At 39.5% G+C, this 23,811-nt stretch overlaps 1 protein-coding gene across 3 annotated transcripts in view; it reads left to right on the plus strand.

Moving 5' to 3' along the window:
• The window catches only part of LOC126194844 (coiled-coil domain-containing protein 134-like), a 51,748-nt gene extending 28,438 nt beyond the window's left edge, over positions 1 to 23,310 (plus strand). For all 3 annotated transcript variants that reach the window (XM_049933182.1, XM_049933184.1, XM_049933183.1), the window contains exons 3-5: positions 7,996 to 8,083; positions 22,602 to 22,780; positions 22,867 to 23,310. In XM_049933182.1, coding sequence (XP_049789139.1) covers positions 7,996 to 8,083; positions 22,602 to 22,780; positions 22,867 to 23,034 — 435 coding nt within the window. In that variant the 3' untranslated portion in view covers positions 23,035 to 23,310. The remainder of the gene's footprint in view (positions 1 to 7,995; positions 8,084 to 22,601; positions 22,781 to 22,866) is intronic.
• Positions 23,311 to 23,811: the final 501 nt, after the last annotated feature.

Here is a 23,811-nt window from a genome sequence, read left to right on the forward strand (position 1 = left end):
TAGTTCTCCTGGGTTTCCCTTTGTAAAGGAACATTTGAAAATAGAGTTAAGAATTTCAGCTTTTGCTTCGCTATCCTCAATTCCAGTTTCTCTCTCATTTGCTAGGGACTGGACATTAACATTGATGCCAATAACAGCGTTTACATACAACCAGAATTTCTTTGGCTTCTGTGAAAAACTTGCAAATATTCTGTTACTGTAGTTATTGAGGACATCACGCATTGCTCTCTTGACAGCCAAATGCGTTTCATTCAGCATCTCTCTATCTACAGCCCTATGCTTTGTTTTACATCTGTTATGCAGTAATCTCTATTTCTTTAGAAGTTTCTTTACAGCGACTGTATACCATGGAGGTTCGCTCCCATAATGAACTGTTCTACTGGGTACATATCTGTCCAGTGGATGGTCAGTTATTCTTTTAAACTCAAGCTATAGACTCTCTACGTGTTCCTGCCCTGTACTGAAAGTTTCAAGTTCCTCATTTAGATACTACACTACTGATTTTGTTTCTACTTTACTGAACATATATATATCTTTCTGCTTGTTTTAATTGTCCTTTGTACTTAGGTAATCATTGTCACCACAACCACATCTCAAAGAGGTCAGGTCTATTTGTTGCCATGAGATCCAATATATTTCCAACATGAGTGGGGTTCCTAACTATCTGTTCTAAGTAGTTGTCAGAGAAGGCATTTAGTAATGTTTCACAGGATGTCTTATCACACCTATCACTAACAGAACTGTAATTGTCCCAATTGATTGCTGGGTGATTAAAGTCTCCACTGATGATTACAGTATGATTGGGGAAGTTATGTACAAGTGAACTGAGGTTTTCTCTACAGTTTTTGATTACAACAGGAGATAAGTCTGGTGGGTGACAGAAGGATCCAATTATTATTTTATGTCCATCCCTGATACTGAGTCTTGCCCAAACCACCTCACAGGCATATTCAATTTCTATCTCATCAGATTTGTGTTTCTTGTATATCCTTTTGACATATGCTTAAATTTCCTCCAAAAATCTCACTGCTATGAATTTCAGGTTTCAACCAGTATTATGTGAGCTTCACTGTTTTTCATGAGCGCTTCAAACTCTGGCGCATTGTTGTGAACGCTTTGGCAGCTTATCATTAGGATTTTAATACTCTCATCTTTGGGAGGCAGTTCTTTTGACCTTACACTGATACTTCTGGGTTTCCTACAGCTATACTATTTAAATTGGATGGAGAGTCACCTAATCTAAAAAAAAAAAAAAAAAAAGAGCCCTGTGTGCACTCCACATGTAGTCAGCTACCTGAGTAGCAGCCTCTGATGTGTAGTGCTCACTTGACCTATTTAGGGAAACCCTGTAGTTCTTAGCCCTATGGCACAAGTCCAGGAAGTTGCCGCCTAACTTATCACAGAACCTTCGAAGTTTCTGGTTCATTCCTTCCACTCTACTCAGAACCAAAGGGCCACGACCAGTTCTGGTGACAATGCTAAAAATTTTGAGCTTCGTTGAAACTCCATTTGCAAGGCTGGTCTTCTCAACCTTCTCTACCAATGGCTGGAATGACCCAAGAATGACCTTGGAGCCCAGACAACAGACATCATTTGTTCCATCGTGCGCCACAATCCGCAGTTGGTTGCACCCTGTTCCCTCACTGGCTGCCAGAAAAGCCTCTTCAACGTGTTGAATGAGGCTGCTAGGCATACACACTGAGTGCACCTGGTGTACTGTCCTGTCGCTTCCTGCCATTTCTCTAAGGGATACCCTCATTTGGCATAGATTTGAACTGCTGACGATTAATAGACCCCTACCCGTCATTAGAACTACTGACGGCCTTGGGAGAGCCAGTCCGGACAAAACTCTACCATCTGGTGAGCAAGATGTATGAGACAGGCAAAATACCCTCTGACTTCAAGAAGAATATAATAATTCTGATCCCAAAGAAAGCAGGTGCTGACTGATGTGAAAATTACCGAACTATCAGTTTAATAAGTCACGGATGCAAAATACTAACACGTATTCTCTACAGACGAATGGAAAAACTGGTAGAGGCCAACCTCAGGGAAGATCAGTTTGGATTCAGTAGAAATGTTGGAACACGTGAGGCAATACTGACCCTACGTCTTATCTTAGAAGAAAGATTAAGGAAAGGCAAACCAATGTTTCTAGCATTTGTAGACTCAGAGAAAGCTTTTGACAATGTTGATTGGAATACTCTCTTTCAAATTCTAAAGGTGGCAGGGGTAAAATACAGGGAGCGAAAGGCTATTTACAATTTGTACAGAAACCAGATGGCAGTTATAAGAGTCAGGGGGCATGAAAGGGAAGCAGTTGTTGGAAAGGGAGTCAAACAGGGTTGTAGCCTCTCCCCGATGTTATTCAATCTGTATATTGAGCAAGCAGTGAAGGAAATGAGAGCGTTTCTGAAGAAGAGAAATTTGTTAACATCGAGTATCGATTTAAGTGTCAGGAAGTCGTTTCTGAAAGTATTTGTATGGAGAATAGCCATGTACGGAAGTGAAACATGGACGATAACTAGTTTGGACAAGAAGAGAATAGAAGCTTTCGAAATGTGGTGCCACAGAAGAACCCTGAAGATTAGATGGGTAGATCATATAACTAATGAGGAGGTATTGAATAGGATTGGGGAGAAGAGAAGTTTGTGGCACAACTTAACTAGAAGAAGGGATCAGTTGGTAGGACCTGTTCTGAGGCATCAAGGGATCACCAATTTAGTATAGGAGGGCAGCGTGGAGGGTAAAAATTGTAGAGGGAGACCAAGAGATGAATACACTAAACAGATTCAGAAGGATGTAGGTTGCAGTAGGTACTGGGAGATGAAGAACCTTGCACAGGATAGAGTAGCATGGAGAGCTGCATCAAACCAGTCTCAGGACTGAAGACGACAACAACAACACCCTTTTCTGTTTGAGTTTTCCTGACACCAGGCAAAACAGGTTTCCCCAAAATAGGTGAATTGAATCCCGTTGGCTCAGTTTCAGTCAAAGACAGCATATCAAACTTGTTGCTTGTTAGTTTCGGGGATCAGTACAACACCCTGAGTCCTCCCTGTACCCCAACCACCCTGTATAGAACACCTAGATCTACTATTGACTTGCCACTCCAGTGAATGAACGGATAATGATAGATCATGTACTTTCTGCAGAGGAGACAAAATCCACGATAGAGAACAGTACTTGAGCTACCTCTGGTCCAGGAATCACAGAGACACGACTCTCGGGAATTCTTCAAACACACCAATTCATAGCAGCTGACAATCGTCTGACAATAGTCAGGGTTATTTCCAGCTGTGTACAGACATCAACCAACTCATCCCGTCTTTGAGAACAGCATTCACAGTGGGGCTGCATTTTGGCTGGTGCAGTGAACACAAGGCAGTGAACAAATAACTTTAAATTAAGCCCCCTGATTATCATTTAATGTGTTGAGCTAAAAAGTTGCTAATTTCCTGTAAGAATTGAAGCAGATATGCAAAGCAAGATTTCTTTTAGGGTAACACAAAAACCTGTGGTAAAAATGACTAGTGTACTAAAACGTTTTGTTGTTAATTATAGTTGTTAGAAAACTTGAAAACTGAGTTCATTTGCAATAAATGAGCACAATATATATGGCTACTCCTCTGTAAAGGAGAACTAGATGTAACACAACATGTTAGAAAGTCTGCTACAGTAAATAACAAACGCTGATTTGCTACAAATTGCTCTTAGATTATGTAAAGGACAATGGTAGCTTCTGAAAATTCTCAAAAATGAACAGTTATTTGCATTGATATACAATCAAATTCAGGGATGATGTATTCTGTGGCTGAACTGTGAATCACAAACACTGATTTGCAACAAAATAAATTACACATCCAAAACACTCATACCAGTAACTTATGAAAATGAAGTTTTGTAGGCATCCAAAAATTCTCAGACTAACCTGTTTGTCATAATTGTACAATGAAATTAGAGGAAGATCGTTTTGAACAATAATAGGCCTGCTGTTCTCAGAAATTTTAAAAGAGTACAATTAAGTGTAAGCCTACAATTGACGACAACAGTATTAGTTTATCATGGCACTCGTGAATGTTCGAAATTTCACAGTACATCACAATACAAATGTGTACTGATACAATCAAGGAAAGATTATGCAGCAGTGATGCGAACAGTAAAATATGCGAATCCCCTCACAAAAGGGAAAATTCCTAAGTCGGCCTTTATATATAAATAAAACGTGCGTATTGCATGGATATTTCACTTTGGTGATTCTGTGCCCACTTCTGCTGTGGGGTGCTGGAGAAGAATGTTTCAGAGTGAGTTTATCTCAATTAAAATTGTTAAAAAGCGCAGCACCAACAAAGCATGTCTTCTGCGTTTTGCAGCTAACAATACTAAGTTTGAAACTTCCTGGCGGATTAAAACTGTGTGCCGGACCGAGACTCGAACTCAGGACCTTTGCCTTGCCTGCGAAAAGCAAAGGTCCCGAGTTCGAGTCTCGGTCCGGCACACAGTTTTAATCCACCAGGAAGTTTCATATCAGCGCACACTCTACTGCAGAGTGAAAATCTCATTCTGAATACTAAGTTCAGTTGATGAACAGACTCCTACATCAGTATTCACAATATCAGCAAATGAGTAGTTCAAACAAGATAGTCTTTGGGAAATAGGTGAGTGAAACCATCACATTTCAGCTCCTACAGGGCATCCTGCCTCAACAATGATTCATGTGCAGAACCTGAAGATAATTGTGAACAGGAGTGAAAGGATATTGGACCTTGTGTTGTGGTCAGAGTACAGGACTGCCATTTTGTCTGCATTTCTGTAATGAATACTACATTTTTTATCTATGAAGTTGACTTGACATGAGAACACTGTAGCAGGTCGGAGCCTGACTGCAGTGACTGTTCAGTGTGCAGTCTGCTGTGTACTAGACTGGTAGCACACATGTTATTACATAAAGTTCCGTTGTACAGAAATCACAATTACCTCAGATAGCAATTGACATGTAAATGACCTCACTGACTTGGTGACTGGCAAAATATAATGATTTGATATGAGCCATGCTTTAAGCTGTTTCTGCAGTGGTCACTACAAACATGTTAGACGCTATCATGGCTGTCACAATTTGGCAATCTGCACTGTTGAACAGTGTAATGAACTAACTCCAAGTGTGTTGGTTTGCAACACCATTGGATACAAACTGTGATATTGACTTATAAGAATGAAGGAGATCCTAAACAGCAACCACTGTAACACCAAAGTTTTAGAGTGTGAAGTGCCGCAATTGCTCCACTCTACTCCACATTTCATATTTCAGGTTAGTGCCGAGCCTCACGTTATGAGAAGTTTGCAAACTTTCTTTTGAAGAACAACAGGTACCACATCTAATTGGACTGCACTTTCACCTAACATGTCATGCATCAAATGTGCCTGTGATACAGTTGGTTGCGTACCGTTTTGTCACAGTCTTCCAGCAACTATTGTTGATGCTCTGTAGGCTTTCGTAGAGAGAACGTTTGGGGAGATTTCCCAGAAATATGATATACATTCGAGCACCGTCATACTTTCTGAATCTTGAACTAATAAAGTGAGTGTCAAACTAACTTCATATTACAAATCATGCTGATTTCATTGGAAAAATTCATAGATTTTCAGCATATTATACTCGAGAACAAAATTGAGTAACAGCCTGATACAAGTGATACGACAATACATGTGTGCATATTTTTCATTGGGCCAAACTTGAAGATGAAAATGATGTAACTGGGAATGTGTTATATTAAATTAGCACACATATGTTTAGATTTACAGTACTTAATTTAGTTTTGTGTTTTTATTTTATATTGTTGTTGTTGTTGTGGCCTTCAGTCCAGAGACTGGTTTGATGCAGCTATCCATGCTACTCTATCCTGTGCGAGGTTCTTCATCTCCCAGTACCTACTGCAACCTACATACTTCTGAATCATCTTAGTGTATTCATCTCTTGGTCTCCCTCTGCGATTTTTACATCTCCACGCTACCCTCCAATACTAAATGGGTGATCCCTTGATGCCTCAGAATATGCCCTACCAACCAATCCCTTCTTCTAGTCAAGTTGTGCCACAAATTTCTCTTCTCTCCAATTTTACTCAATACCTCCTCATTAGTTATGTGATCTACCCATCTAATCTTCAGGATTCTTCTGTAGCACCACATTTCAAAAGCTTCTATTTTCTTCTTGTCTAAACTATTTATTGTCCATGTTTCACTTCCATACATGGCTACACTCCATAGAAATACTTTCAGAAACGACTCCTTGACACTTAAATCTACACTCGATGTTAACAAATTTCTCTTATTCAGAAACACTTCCCTTGCCATTGCCAGTCTACATTTTATATCCTCTCTACTTTGACCATCATCAGTTATTTTGCTCCCCAAATAGCAAAACTCATTTACTACTTTAAGCATCTCATTTCCTAATATAATTCCCGCAGCATCACCCGATTTAATTCGACTACATTCCATTATTCTCGTTTTGCTTTTGTTGATGTTCATCTTACATCCTTCTTTCAAGGCCATGTCCATTCTGTTCAGCTGCTCATCTAGGTCCTTTGCTGTCTCTGACAGAATTACAGTGTCATCGGCGAACCTCAGAGTTTTTATTTCTTCTCCATGGATTTTAATTCCTACTCCAAATTTTTCTTTTGTTTCCTTTACTGCTTGCTCAATATACAGATTGAATAACATCAGGGAGAGGCTACAACCCTGTCTCACTCCCTTCCCAACCACTGCTTCCCTTTCATGTCCCTCGACTCTTACAACTGCCATCTGGTTTCTGTACAAATTGTAAATAGCCTTTCGCTCCCTGTATTTTACCCCTGCCACCTTCAGAATTTGAAAGAGAGTATTCCAGTCAACATTGTCAAAAGCTTTCTCTAAGTCTACAAATGCTACAAACATAGGTTTGCCTTTCCTTAATCTATTTTCTAAGATTTTTTTACATATATTACAGATATTTTTATTTTTATATTACAGATATTTTTACATATATATTATTTTTACAGCTATGCAGTTATCATATATACAAAATATAATGGAATAGATAAAAAATTTACTCACCAAGTGGCTGAAGAACTCATACATAAAAGAAGGTTATAACTAGGCAAGCTTTGGAGCCAGTGGCTCCTCCTTCAGGCAGAAGGGTTGAAGGGGAAGGAAGGGGAGTGAAGGAAAAGGACTAGTGAGGTCTAGCAAAAGGGGTAGATTTCAGGAAAGTCACCCAGAACCGTGGGTCAGGGGGACTTACCAGACGGGCGGGACGAGAAGGAAAGACTGTTCGTTGGGGACTGCACCGCATGAGTTTTGAAAACCTGAGAGCTTAAAGGTGGAAGACAGAAATTACTGCTTAAACATCATGCACAAGTTAATAAGAATGAAAAGCTGAGTGCATTTTACATATCAGGTGGGGTGGGGGGGGGGGGGGGAGTGAAGAAAGCAGTAGTCATTGTGAAGAAATGCTAAGAAGGAAGAAGTTAATGTAAATTAAGGTCGGGTAGGTGGCGAGAACCAAGGACATGTAGAGCTGGTTCCCACCTGTGGAGTTCTAAGAAACTGGTGTCTGGGGGACGAATCCAGATGGCGCATGTGGTGAAATAGACACCAGGGTCACGATTGTCATGTAGTACAGGAGGTTCTGCAACAGGATATTGTGTGCTGCCAGTATACTGCCTCTGCCTATATCCATTTGTTCCAACTGATAATTTGGTGGTAATCATGCTGTTGTAAAAGGCTGAACAGTGTTTGCATAACAGCTGGTATATGATGTATCATTTGACAGGTGGCTTTCCCTTCGATAGTATATGTTTTGCCAGTTACAGGTCTGGTATAGGTGGTGGTAGGAGGGAATATGTCACCACTGTAAACTTATCGGAGATATGAGGGTGAAAATATTAGTTGATCTATTTTGAAAGTATCCTCTGACATTTTATTACTGTTTATTCATCGGTGTTTTTACTTTTGCAGGTAATTCAGAACAGCCGTGTCACACTGGAAAGTTCTGGTTATGTCCCTGGACTTAGCAGTTTTCCCAAGAATGAGGAACTGCTTAATGGTTTGTGATAATATGGAAATTTTATTTATTTATATGTATTGAAACTACAAGGAGCTGCATCTATTAGCCTAATAATCAAATGTGAACCATTTTGAGATATAATTAACATTTATTGCTTTTGAATTTTAAGTTTTGCTTAGAGTAACAGCTAAAATCGTGGATGCTTTCATGGCCATTTCTTGATGTGCTGCCTTTTGTTCTTCTTGAAAGGATTCAGACATCCAGTCAGTGCACTATCTATTCTTCAGCTTTTCCTGGGTATTGCTAGTGTGGTTTACAGTCTTCTAAGTGCAACAGGAGTTCACTGTGAATGGGGATCCCAGGGTCCAGTTGTTTTGGGATTTTTTCCTCCATGCTTGTGCACTTCAGTGGCTTCTCTGATTAAACAGGCATTATAGATACTCCCTACAGTAAGACTTGCATGTTGTTGGGTTTTACTACTTAACTGTGGTCACTCAGTATATGCCCATCTGTGGCTAATTCCTCCTTGTGTTTCAGCTTGCAGTTCCATTTTCATTCAGTGATCCTGTTTTTGGTGGATCTTTCAGCATGTTTTTCCTCAGGTTTTTTTTTTTTTTTTTTTTTTTTTTTTTTTTTTTTTTTTTTTTTTTGACAATGTGGGTCCCACCTGTCCTATGTTGCTGTGTTTACTGTCTTATATTTTGCTTGTGTAATATACAACCAATTCTGTCAAATCACCCAGGCTGCTTATGACATTCTAATATCATTATTTGGGTAATCATTGCTCCTCAGAACACCCCCAAGTGTCCTCTCTTGTTTCATGTGTTTGCCTTGCAACCATCACAAAAATATTGACCATGCCCCTTTTGCTAATGAGAAGGTGATACAAAAGTTTTAGCAGATGTACTTTTTAGGCAATATTGGTACCATTGATAGTGGCTAGCACAGCCTGAATGAGTAGTTGTTTGTCATTTTCCATCTTCACTGCAAATTGGACAGTAGAATTGAGGCTGCTCATATGTATGAGGAAGTCACCAAGCCTTTTCTCATTATGACTCCACACAATAAAGGTGTTGTCTATATACCACACCATTAGTTTTTTATTCTTTGAGCCCAGAACTTGCATCTTAAACTGCTCATGAGTGAGTGAGTGAGTGAGTGAGTGAGTGAGTGAGTGTGAGAGAGAGAGAGAGAGAGAGAGAGAGAGAGACTTGTCATCTTTACATCGTATCATCCTCCAGCAGTTGGCATAAATGGCATTTCATGTGAAGTTGCTTTGCGAAATCATCAGTAAAAATGAAACTATAAAACTCCATTTAAATGTTTAGTGGCACCTTGATGTTACTAATCTTGTGAAATGTTGCGCACATGAATGTGTTTGATACCTGAAGCCTTCTATCTTCCTACATTTTTATGTAACTCTGCAGTGGGATAAGACACCTTAATAAATCACTTCATAGTTTGTACAACCCACTATGTCATATTTGCGTTCTGTTTTCTGAAAGAATTCTAATCCAGTAATTTGTGTGCATTTTGCTCATAGTCTTGAGTTTTCACATTACAGTCACATTCCCTTGATCACATGTGAGTGTCTAAAACCTCCATCTGCAGCTTGATTCAAGCCTGATATCAGTAATCAAGGATAGATCTTCAACACTGTCAGCCACTCATGCTATCAAACTTCAGGAAGACAAATAACCAAAAACCCAAGAAAAATGCCGACAGACAGATCTCACAAAATGTTCATGAAAGCTTCAATGCTGTTAATTATTACACCTGTCAAACATTATTTGTTTATTGGTTCTAGGTTGAACCCCCTAAGAATGCTGTATTTAATGTATATTAACAATATTTAGTCTTATAAGCCTATTTTTTAAAAGTACTCTTGTTTAGCCAAGTAGTGGGTACAGCCTTGATATCATAGGGTGTATTTTCCCCCTCAGTAATGTGTTTTTATTTGCACAGACAAAAGCTTTCACAAGCTACACAAAAAAATCCATATTCCTTACCTTTTACAGTTAAATTCATACAAAATTCCACTAACAGTACTGAGTAACTTGTACAACTCTAAGTTAACCTTTGTGAAAGTCATGATTTCAAAAGCAGGGAGAACATACACTCTAACTGTACTTACCAGGCTCCCTAGCTTTATTGGAATGGTGTTAGAGGTTTGCAGGTAAAGGACTGGAAAGAGGAAAAAAGTGTCTGGCCATCATTTAACATTAGGAGGTGAAATTCCAGTACCACTGATGACGCATTTAAAATGAAAACGCTGATCCTAATCTTTGAAAGTCCAAGATGAATAACAACAGTATTATGAAAATGATATATTGCCATTCACTGTGTAGAGGAGATGTTGAGTCCCAGACAGGCAAGTGAAAAACTGCTATACATTTTAGCTTTTGGCTGAAAGGCCAACACAAGTGGATATCAAAAATATCATCCGCATGCTGTTGATGAACTGTCAAGATACCTCTCACATTAACCTGGCAGGGAGCAGTACCATGTACAATACTTTCCTTTATTCATTGCTGTACAGTGGACTACATACAGTGATTCTTTTGCATGTGATTCCTTGTACACTGAGCAGTCAACATGTCAAGCTAAAACTTCAACAGAAATATTTACATGTGTGCTGTTGGAATGAAATTGCGTCAGTCACGCTTTGACTATAGTATGCCATATAGGCATCAAGTGATAATTATATCTGTGATATTCCAGTGTTTGCTTGGAATGTCCTGTAAACAAAAGGTGTTGTGAATTCTTGGGGTATCATTGGCAGTCTGTTCAAACTGGAATTGTAGTACAATCAACAACATTTATTTATTTATTTATTCAGCCATTTGATATATTTTAATTGATACATATTGTATAATTACAAACAAGACTATATGTTTTGATTACACAGTGACATTTTACAGCTTTTTATGCTCTTTATGGTATGACAACTTCACTTTCATTTAAGTTTACAGACATATTTATTGCTTATCCAAATTGAATGACAGTTGCTTCTACTTTCTTGCTTTTGAATGCATCTTACTTTGGATTTACCTTCCATTAATCAGAAAATTCATTTAATAAAGTGGATTTTTCTCTGGCTGTATGCATAAAGGCATTTAAGTTCTTTATTTGGCAGGTTTTGTGTGAAAGGCAATTGAAGAGCTACGTCCCTGTATATGTTAAACTTTTCTTGCAACTGCTTGCCTTGTGTTGAATTGTTCTTAGTTTTCAGCAACAGTTTCTTATTTTGTACTGAAGAGCCACCTCACTTTCCTTAAAATAATTTTCTTAGTGTGTACTAGTACACACACACACACACACACACACACACACACACACACACACACACACACACACACACACACACACACACTTCGTCAAGGCTTTGGTTATCTATCATCATGGCCTGAAATGAGGACAATCATACCCAAGATCTTTCCAGCCGCTTCTGAATTGGTATTCTGTTGCTTGTCCAACCTCTACGACATCCTAGTCCATTCGTATGTATGCCACACCCAATCCCAACTCCCTTGCCACAGGGATGATGTCCCTGTGGAAGACCCAGGTGTAAGACCTGCCCAATCCACCCATACAGCACATCATATTCCAGTCCTGTTCTGCCCCATCGGAGGCTGGGACATCTGTGAAAGCAGCCATGTCTTATAACATCTCTCTTGTGATCATTGCACAGCTTTCCATATTGGTATGGCTACAAACCAGTTGTCTACCAGGATGAATGGCCACTGCCAAACTGTGGCAAAGAGCAAAATAGATCATCTAGTTGCACAACATGCAGCTGAACATGACATGCTTGATTTCAGTGGTTGCTTCACAACTCAGGCTATTTGGATCCTGCCCTCCACCACCAGCTTTTCTTAACTGCACAATTGGAAGTTTCACTTAGAACATTTTCTCTACTCCTGAAACTATTCTGCCTCAACCTACAGTAACCTATTGTTCCCACACCTTCCACCTAACAGTTTCAGCACCCTGTATCCCAAACCTCCTCCAAATTCATGTGCCCTCACCTTCATTGTGCACCACTCTTCACCAGTGCACCCACCAGTCCTCTTCTCTGCTCCTCTCCTTTTCCACTCCATGCCCACTACCCCACAGCCTGCCGATGGTGCATCTGGTAGCCCTGTTGTGCCACATTCTAGGCCCTGTATGCTCTTCTAGACAGTGCTCATGTCTATCCCACCTCCCCTCCCCAAACCTGTGCCCTGCTATCCCTCCCCCTTCCCCACCCCACTCCGGATTGCTACTTTCATTCAACTCTACAAATGCATTCTGGACCAAGTGGCCAGAGATAGGGGTCATGTATCCATGAGATGTGCTTGCTTTGTGTATACGAGGTGCTATCCAAAATTTTCGGGACTGGTGCTGCCATCTGTTGAAAACCTTACCTTTGGAATAATGGTCACCATCACCCTCAAAGTAGTTCCAATCTGCACGTACACACCGGTCCCATCGCTTCTGCCACTGGTCAAACATTTTCTGGAAGTCCTGTTCTTTGAGGGTGTTTATCACTGCCAGCAGTGCTTGTTGAATCCTCTATAGAGTGTCAAACTGACAGCCTTTCAACTTGAGTTTCAGTTTTGGGAATAGTGCAAAGTCGCAAGATGCCAAATCTGGCGAGTACGGTGGGTGGGGTACAACCGCCATCTTGTTTTTTACCAAAAAGGTCCTGGTGAGCAAGGACTTGTGACAGGACACGCTGTTGTGATGCAGCAACCAGTTCCCTTGACACCAAAGTTCGGGCTGTCGTCGCCGCACCTTTTCACGGAGGCGTCGCAAAATGTCACAGTAGTACGTGGAATTCACTGTTTGGTTGGGTGAGATAAATTCTTTATGCACAATTCCCTTGGTATCAAAGAAAACAATGATCATGCTCTTCACTTTGCTCTTCAACTGCCTCACTTTTTTGGGTCTTGGAGAGCTTGGGCTCTTCCACTGGAACGATTGTTGCTTTGTCTCTGGGTCATAACCATAAATCCAGCTCTTGTCGCTGGTGATAACCCGTAACAAGAAGGTTGGATCATCAGATGCTGTTTGACGAAGGTTCACGCACACTTCAACATGCTGTGCCTTCTGATCGGCAGTCAAGATCCTTGGCACAAATTCTGTAGCGACACAATGCATGCCTAATTCATCAGTCAACATTTGTTGACATGTCCCATAACCAATACCCACTTCATCCGCAAGGTCTTGAATGGTTCAACATTGATCTGCACGAACCAATTGTTGAAGTTTGGCAACAGTGTCTGGCATTGTGTAGCAAACGAGCCTTCCAGTGTGAGCATCATCTTCGACATCTGTGCGGCCGGCCCTGAACCGAGCATGCCACTCAAACACACGCGTAGGCTCATGCTCTGTCCCCCAAACACTTGTTGAATCATTGCAAGGGTCTCCATAGCACTTTTCCTGAGATTCACACAGAATTTGATAAAAACGCGCTATTCTGTTCGCGAATCTATCGTAAAATCCCCACATACCAAAAACAGACTATTACGGAAATCACTGTGGATATGCAACATGTTCTCCCAGCTGAATGCCACTCTGCACACTGACTCATCAGATATGCAGCTCTCTCCACCTAGCAGTGCAAAGATCTACTACTCTTATTTTCCAGATGGCAGCACCAGACCCGAAAATTTTGGATTCCACTTCATGTGTGTATGCATGTGTGAGTGTTTGTGTAACCGTCATTTTGTAACAACTCAGCATTTTATCTTTATGGTGAATAGCAGTCTACCCTATTTGTAATATTACTGAATATGGAAGTGAACTTGATACACTATGTTTCTCTGAATATCATACTACAAATGGAAATCACATGTTGCAGATTGAAAACTATTGTTTAGTTGTTCATCATTATCAATCTAGTATGGGAAAAGGTGGAGTCACAATGTTTGTTCAAAATAATGTATATAAATCTCTAGATTTAAGCAAATACTGTGCTGAATAGATGTGTGGCATCGAAATAACAGCAGAGAGTGCAACAGTTATTGTGCTGTCAATTTACAGGGAACCTGCTGGAAATCTGAATGTTTCTCTGAGACACACTGAATCACTCTCTCCCACCTGTCTAGAAAAACTAATTCATTCATTGTAATGGGTGACTGTAATGTGTACTTTGTAACAAAAAAATAGAAGCAGTATGGACCCTGAACACCTGATGTGCGCTTACAATGTAGTATCGGTGGCACAGTTTCCAACTAGGGTAAGAGCCAGTTCCAGTGCTTTGAGGACAATATTATGGAAAGGATAGATTGCTACATACCATATAGAGCACATATCGAGTTGCAGACAGGCACAACAAAAAGACAGCTATACATTTGAGCTAGCAGCCACAAGGTCTTCACCTATAGTAGAAAACACACAAACACGTACATTTGGACAAGCACAACTCGCACACACATGACCACTGTCTCTGCTGATGCTGGACTGCATATACCAACTACTGCAGTTGCTATACACAGCCCAGCCTCAGTGGACAAAGACAAAGGTCGTGTGTGTGTGTGTGTGTGTGTGTGTGTGTGTGTGTGTGTGTGTGTGTGTGTGTGTGTGTGTGTGTGTGTGTTGTGCTTGTGCGAACATATATGTGTTTTCTACTTTAAAAGGATGCCTTTTGGCCGGAAGCTCAAGTGTATTGCTGTCTTTTTGTTCTGCCTGTCTGCACCCCAATGGTGAATAGCAGTCTGTACTTCCCATAATATTGTCGTTATTCCTTCCTGGATTTTCCAATGTTTGAGTTCTAGTGCTTTAGTAAATAACAGAATTACTGATATGGTTACATATAATAATTTAACTGTCAAAAACCGAGCGAGGTGGCGCAGTGGTTGGCACACTGGACTCGCATTCGGGAGGACGACGGTTCAATCCCGTCTCCAGCCATCCTGATTTAGGTTTTCCGTGATTTCCCTAAATTGTTTCAGGCAAATGCCGGGATGGTTCCTTTGAAAGGGCACGGCCGATTTCCTTCCCTAACCCGAGCTTGCGCTCCGTCTCTAATGACCTCATTGTCGACGGGACGTTAAACACTAACCACCACCACCACAACTGTCAAAAATATTATAAATAATATTAAAATATTATAAATGGGCTCCCTGATCATGAGGAACAGTTTCTCACCATAAACCAAGTAAATATACAGAGAAAAGTAAATTTCATTTGGAGAAACATGAGGATAAACAGATATAGACAGACACACCATGGAAAACTTTAATCATCAGATGCAGCTCGTGGGCTGGCCTCATGTATGTACTGCTATTGATGTTAACTCCAAATGTAATATATCTATCAGCGAGGTTAAATGTCTACGGTATTTCAAGAAACATTTCATAAAAGGTTTGTGAGAGAAATCATTTTTTAAATTGGGCTATAGGTGTTGGACTACAAAGGGCAACAAAATTTCTTGCAGAACAGGAAGCAATTTTTATGTGGCAGCCAAGAAATCAAATGATCCCAATAATATTAGAAATTACAAACTGTACCATAGAATTCTTAATGAGATCATACAGGCATCAAAGGACATGTTCTTGAATGTAGAAATTGACAACTCAAGCAATAAAATAAAAACTCTGGAATTTCATAAAGAAGGAAGCAGGGGAAAGTGCAGTTCGTAGAGTAAATAACCATACAAAAGTGAGAATCATCTAGTTAGTGACTCAAAAACAGTTGCTGATATAGTGATTAATGTTTTTTTTAATAGTAACACAACAAACAGGATCGCAAGGCTCCATAAATCAATTCATGAATTTTCTGCTAGCCAGTGTTAATTCCTTCTGCTTCAGCATTTCTTCACAGTAACTACTCATTTATTCAATCCATATTAGTTTTCTATATATTTCATTTTCTGATTTGTTTATTTTTCACCATTCCCCCTCCCACCTCTGTCACAGACAATGCACTTAGCTTTTCACTCTTTCTAGCTCATGCACAATGTTTTAGTAGTAACCTCTGTCTTGCATATTACTGTGCCTTCCACCTTTAAGTTCTCAGGTTTTCAGATCTCGTCTGGTGCAGTCCCGAACCATCAGTCTTTCTTTCTCATCCCGTAAAAAAGTCTTTCATTCTCATCACATCTAGTAAGTGTCCCCTGACCCAGGGTTCTTGGTGACTTTTCTGAACTGTACCCCTCTCCATAAACCTCTCCAGTCCTTTTCCTTCACACCTCTTCCTTCCCCTTCAACTCGTCTGCCACAAGGAGGAGCCATTGGCTCTGAAAGCTTGTAAAAGTTAAACCGTTTTGTGTGTGTGCTCCCCTGCCACCGTGTGTTCCCCTGCTGTTGCGTGGTGAGTAGATTTTTATCTGTCCATTTACATTAAACTATGTGCCATGTCATACAACCTCTAAAGATGTAGAAACAGGAGAAAAACTAGGTCATCAGCAGATAGCTAGGGCGGACACTTCAAAATACCTTGGCTTACATTTTGATAGCAAATTAAACTTGTCAGTCCACATCCTGGCTCTGTGCAAAAGACTGTGTGTGGCAACTTGTTCATTGCACATTTTTTGCTCTTATAGAAACATGGAAACCATAAAATCAGAGTATTAGGATTATTTTCATGCCATTATGGCATATGGAATCATAGTTTGGGGAAATTTGTAACTAGCTACAAAAGTGCTCAATGCACAGAAAAGAACCCTAAAAATATGAGTTAAGTCCACCCTACAGCCACCTGCAGAAATCTTTTGAGGAACTTGAAATCCTCACATCCACCTCACTTTCTGTTCTCCCTTCTGTGTTTCATAAGGGAAAAAAGCCCCTTTTTAAACCTAATATTGCGTATCACATAGTGATGATACTAGAATAAAAGATTATGCCCACTGTGAGGATACAAAACTGAGTACAGGAAGGGGTCAGTGGCTGTAAAATTTGTAGTGCGCTCCTTTTACAATTTAAACATTTAGTGTATGATAACCTCTTAAAAGAAATCCTTAAGGCAGGTATATTCCCAGGGGTCATTTTACATTATGGAAGAGTTCCTTAGTCATAATGTTTAGTGTCTCATAGCACTCACCTGCATCCCCAGATCTTTATTTGTGTTCATGTGTGTTTATTATTATACAAATGTTTATTTTTCTGTAACATTTATTTTATGCGATGTACTGGGTGATTATAATTAAAGGTAAACTTTCAAAACAATGTAGAAATAACACCACTGGTCAGAATGATGTCTACCGTATTTACTCGAATCTAAGCCGCACTTTTTTTCCGGTTTTTGTAATCCAAAAAACCGCTTGCGGCTTAGAATCGAGTGCAAAGTAAGCGGAACTTCTGAAAAATGTTGGTAGGTGCCGCCACAACTAACTTCTGCCGTCGAATATATGTAGCGCTACACAGGCATGCTTTACAGGCACAAAGATAAATATTTTAAACATAGCTGCACAACAGCAACGGTTTCACGTATTGAAATTATTAACAGCCGACCAGTTGCAATGGATAAAGAATTCTTTACCTAGGTTTCAACAAATTTAAATTAGTCTTCTTCAGAAGGTGGCAATTTTACATTTGTATGGACTGATGTATCATCGCCGTTTTTACAAATGTCGGCATAAATCCATTTGTCAAAATTAAAATATAGCCCTAGAAATAGGGTTTGTCATGTAAATATAAATTAGTGCATGGATGTTGCAGAGCTCACAACCGACTGTCGGTTGTGAGCCCTGCAACATCCATGCACTAATTTATATTTACATGACAAACCCTATTTCTAGGGCTATATTTTAATTTTGACAAATGGATTTATGCCGACATTTGTAAAAATGGCGATGATACATCAGTCCATACAAATGTAAAATTGCCACCTTCTGAAGAAGACAAATTTAAATTTGTTGAAACCTAGGTAAAGAATTCTTTATCCATTGCAACTGGTCGGCTGTTAATAATTTCAATACAAAGATAAATAATGGCGCCAAAACCTCTGCGTCAGTAAATAAATTAAAAAAAAAGATGGAAGACGAGCTTTTTTCTCCGCCCCGAGTTTCGACCACTGCATTTTCAAACTTTATCCAACGAAGTAAATACAAATTCCGTATTGTTCATCTTCGAATGTAGCAGCATTTCAATGTACTACGAAAATCCGACTGGCCAGACTGTTTGGGATGTTTGTCAATACGGCCAACTCTACATTCTGAATTTTTTCCTACCTGTGAGAAGAGATGGTTGCTAATAGGAACTTATATGAATTGTGAATCACATGCAGTATTCTCTTCACCATAAGAATAATATGAATATAAGCATTTTGCCATGTATTATTTCGTGTTTGCTGCTATCTCATTTAAATCCTGTCTGCCTAATAAACTACGGAACTAGAATGACACAACAGCAAACGCGGAAGAATATACAAATCATGTCATGTTTATATTCGTATTATTCTTATGCCTAATAGTGATACAGTCAGAAATGAAGCACGGCAATTGACTAGATTTTTAAATCTAAGATGACTCTAATTTCTGTGCAGAATGTAATGTACTAAAGAGGTGTCTGCAAAGATTTTCAAACGTAGAAAATTTTTTGCTAAACTCTCATTCAGAACATCATCTATCATACGCAGTCTATTATTTGGTTCTTGTTGATAATTATCAAAGAAAGCAGCAGTGTAAGTAACAACAAATGGCAGTCTCTTGCCATTGTTTCGTTAATGATGAGACGATTCCTCTCTCTTTTTTTTTTTTTTTTAATTGTAAGCGGCGGTAGCATGCACAAAAGCAAGCCATGCCGCGAGCGGCGACAGGCCGTAAACACATATTATCAGAATGTGACGAAGCAATGGATGACACAGTATAGTAATGCATTTTCAGCTTAGAGTGACATAAACACGTATAACAAAGAGAACGGCACTTATCAGATCAAAGAAAAATAAGCAATCAATTCAAACCAGATGAAGCACATGAAAAAGGGAGGGTACCCGTATAAATACAGACGGAGCACCTGATGCATAGCAATGGCTACCTGGTGAAGCTTAACTGCTAAGCTTACGACTCTAACCAAACTACTATAGCTGTATCATCATTCATTCAACCTAAATTGTGTCTCATATTACAATGGACCAACTTTGTTTCGATTTGGAGGTGGGGCCTAAAACTTTTCTCTCCCCTTGAATTTCGAGTCTCAAATTTCAGGTGCGGCTTAGATTCGGGAAATTTTTTTTTCCTTGATTTCGAGTCTCATTTTGCGGGTGTGGCTTAGATTCAAGTGCGGCTTAGATTCGAGTAAATACGGTAATTGCAGTGGAATATTATTGGAGAAGGGGGAAAACATATGGTAGAAGAAAAAAAATAGTGTGAAAATTGATCAATAGATGGTGCGGGATGTACCAGAATAGTAAATGAAAACACCTGTCATGCTCACAAACCATTGATGGTGGTATAAATGCACCGGGTACAAGGCTTTTCCTCCTTTCGCATCTGCGATGTTCACCATGACTGTCTCAATGCAGGATTGTGCTCTGCTTGTATTACAAGAATGGTGACTGTGCACACATTGCTCTGGAGAAGTTCTGGACACTGAAGGGTTTGAAAAAAGTCGTTGGTTCGATGGCTGCGGTGAGTCTGGAGAAAATGATTCAGAAATTCGAAAAGACGAGTTCATTTGGCGTGCATCGTGGTAGAGGGAGGAAATGAACTGATTCGACGTCAGTGGAAGCAGTGGCCACAGCAATGCAGTAGGAGACGAGTGGTGGTGTGCAAACATGTAGTGTACGGTTAATTGCCCAAACATTGGACATACCCGTGAGCACGATGCGTAAAATCCTATGAAACATCCTTCTTTGCTATCCATTCAAAATTACCCATGTGCACAAGTAATGACCTTCCAGCAAGAGAGACCTCTGCTTTATAATTTCTTGCTCACATGAAAGTGGACAATGACTGGCCATGGAAGATTTTGTGGACAGGTGAAGCCCACTTCCATCTGACAGGATATGTCACTACACAGAATTGTCGAATATGGGCAATGGAAAAACCACACGCAAATCACCACTTCATCCTGAATAGGTCACTGTGTGGTGTGGGTTTACAGCATCATTTATAATAGGGCCATATTTTTTTGAAGGGACAGGCGCTTATGGTCCTGTTACATGTAGCATCACTGGTAAGCATTATGAGTGTCTTTTGTGCAACCATGTCAGTCCAGCTCTCCAACAGCGTGGATGTGTGGATGAGATAGGCCGGCCAGGGTGGCCAAGCGGTTAAAGGCGCTACAGTCTGGAACCGCGCGACCGCTACGGTCGCAGGTTCGAATCCTGCCTCGGGCATGGATGTGTGTGATGTCCTTAGGTTAGTTAGGTTTAAGTAGTTCTAAGTTCTAGGGGACTGATGACCTTAGAAGTTAAGTCCCATAGTGCTCAGAGCCATTTGAACCATTTTTTTTTTTTTTTTTTTTAATGAGATAATTTTTTTTTGAAAGATGGCCCACAGATCCGCACGTTTCAAATCCAGGTAAGCAGCTGCTGAAGTGCTATTTTGGAAATGCTTGGATTATCAGCCACTATTTCCCTACAGCCTGGCCATCCCGATCACCTGATCTTAAACTGTGTGTCTTTTGGCTGTGGGGCTATCTGAAAGATGTTCCGATTGCAAACTTAGCTGCATTGAAGGCACACATTGCACAACACATTCTGAACATGACTCTGGAAACACTTCGATCAGTTGCGGAACACGCTGTTTCTTGATTTCAACTTGTTGCAGAAAACGGTGGACAGCATATGGAACTTGTTTTGCGCCTGTCACACGGAAATTAATAATCCAATATGACTTTGATCGATGCTTATTATGTGGTTTTTGGCCTCAGAACAATTAAAAACCAATGTGAGTGATGCTTTTTATGCAGTTTTTTGCCTCAGGACAATGAAAAACCGATTTTTCCCATCTGATGTGATATAACCTTGCCATGGTGGATGGACTTATGTAACTAACAGTACCACTCCTGTACACCTATGCACACTGAGCTGTACAGTTTGTTTAACATGAGACGTACACCGTAGGCATTGTTGTATGATTCATTTGTCATTTGTAGTCTACTGCTATTAAATTATGATGCTTACAGCACCATCTATTGCTACATTTTGTAACTATTTATTTGTCTTTTGCCATACGTTTTTCCCCTTCTCCGATAATATTCCGTTGCAATTTGATGTCATTCTGACCAGTAGTGCTATTTCTCCAGTGGTTTGAAGGTTTAATTATTATCACTCTCTATTTTTCTGGAATAGAACCTAAGTTGTAGATACTTTAATGTGAAACTAATTAGTAGTGTACTGTTTAGATAACAACATAGACTGCAACCACAACAAACTTGTAAAACAGACACTTTACATAATCTGTTATACATTCAAAACAAGGATCACTGGAACATGAAATAAATAACAAAAATGTGAGTTGTCCAACTTTCTTCATTATACCATATGCAGTTTTCCAGTCTGCCATCACATTTATCTCTTTGTTTATTTCCAGGTCTGTTTTCTCAGCTACTTCATGTAGCTCTTGCAGTATCATCTTCCCTTTCCTTCTCTTTCTTCTAGGATTACTAACTCATCAACAATGGCTAAGCAGCTTGTATTCACATTTCCCTTCTGGTGGCCAAGCTTTATGACTGTTACGCCTTCTTTCTCCCATTGTTCTCCCCATTCTTGCATTATTTAACCCAGAAGTAACTTAAATAGCACATGAGAGTGCATCATCATTGTTCATTTTCTATGTCGATTTACTCTAAGATATTGAATAGTGGTTGCCTATCTGTTGAGATACTTCTTAAAATCCTTGTGGAAGGTAACAATTCACTGCCAGAAAACGTGCTGCATCTTCTTTCTAGTAGACACTGGAAACTTCTGCACCAAACCATTCTCTAGAAGTGCTACCAGCTGAACATTTGTGTGTATGTTAATGAAGGGTTTAGCGTAATGAGATAGTCATTCTGGGAATGTCCATGAGTTTGTATAAGGAACTCATTTTCTTCAATTAGAAGAAATCATTACTGACACACAATAAGGGTTTTGAATATGTTCACAAGTAAGAATAAATTGGGTATTATTCTTAAACACCTAAGTGCAGTAAATTTGCCTTGTCATTGCTGCTGATTTTGACAGTGAAATACTGTCCATTGCATTTTTATGACTAAGAAGTAATGTTATAGGGTGCACCAACATTAATATTCATTATCAAAAAACATGTAATAAGAGTAAGTGTCTCTAATAAACAGTTATTTAAGCAACTAGATACATTATCAAACCACTGTTGATACTTTCACCTCCTTATGCAATTATCCATAGTGGATTTTAAAAAATAATATCTGACTGACTACATGTTTTTTAATGAATAGAGATCTAATGTTCCATTTAATGCAAATGTATACACACCGTGTAAATTGTCAGGTTGCAGCCACCTGATACACTGTCTGCTGTGCCTGGAAAAAATGTCTGATAAGGCAATCTGCATACACTGTAAAAATTTGGCATTTTATCAACATCCTGATTAACTATGTTATCAAAATTCTGCTCAATTTTGTGTACGTTAAAATTATGCTTTCATTCCATTATGAACTGTCAACAGCTCTGGCCAATATCCTGGAAAATACAGCACTGTTTGGAGATATTTTACTTCATCTTCCAGAAATTTCTACGAAGATTCTTGACTCCAATAATGAATGGCGTGTTATGTTTGAATGGAGCTTGAATTTTGCAAATCAGTCGCAACTGTTAGACAGTAGTACCAGAAAGCTTATTGATCTTGTAAGAAATAATTTTTTACCATTCTAACATTCAGTTTTGCCAATGTGTAACGGAACTGGTTCCTTAGAAATAATTGTTTGCTTCAGGTCAGTATGGAACTTAATATAACTGAGCGACATCCTGATTACATTAACCCTTACAGGAGGGAAAGTCGTTCATCAAACACAGAAGAATATGTTTCACAGGTTCCAGCTAAGAAGAAGAAGAAAAAGAAAGAAATAAAGAGAGGCCCACGTTTAACAGGTGAATTGTGACAGTGCCTTCTACACTGCATAAGGGTAACTTTTAAGGTGGACCATGTAATAAAACTTGAAGAATTTTCATTGTAAATTTCTTTGGAGATATAGAAGAAGAGAAATTAAATTACTGATATGTGAATAATTATTTTACCTCACTGATAAGGCATGGTATAACATGACATTGTTTTTGTCTTCAGACTGAAGACTGGCTTGATGCAGCTCTCAATGCTAGTGTATTCTGTAAAAGTCTCTTTATCTCTGCATTAATACAATATCCTACATCCACTTTAACCTGCTTACTGTAGTAGTCGAGTCTTGGTGTTTCCCTCTAAAATCCCCCTCCCCTCCATACCAACTTAACTATTTCTTTAGGCTCAGGACGTGTTCTATCAACTTACCCTTTTTTTTAACCCTTTTGAAGGTATTTCTTTACAGCATTTAAGGAATACTTCTGTATGCTCCTGAAATCCAGTTGCAGTCCCCTGCACCAGCTGTAGTTTCTGTTTGTTGTAAAATATAGCTTTCAGACTGTGGGAAGTATATATCCCAGCAAACAACAGTGTTTTGATGGTTATTGGGAAGTGTGGTTAGCACCAGTGCAGTTTCCAGAAGGGGTGTAGGAAGTATACTTACTACAAAATTAATCTGTCATTTGTGGTCCTGGGAAGCACATGTACCAACTTGAGGGTTATCCCAAAGCTTTTGGGAATATGTTTTACCTCATCTGCCTACACCTGACATCCTGTGGTAGTACATTGCACCAGGAGTATGAAAACTGCTACAATAATCAGT

The sequence above is a fragment of the Schistocerca nitens genome, chromosome 7 (genome assembly GCF_023898315.1).
Source record: "Schistocerca nitens isolate TAMUIC-IGC-003100 chromosome 7, iqSchNite1.1, whole genome shotgun sequence".
In the NCBI taxonomy this organism is placed as follows: domain Eukaryota; kingdom Metazoa; phylum Arthropoda; class Insecta; order Orthoptera; family Acrididae; genus Schistocerca; species Schistocerca nitens.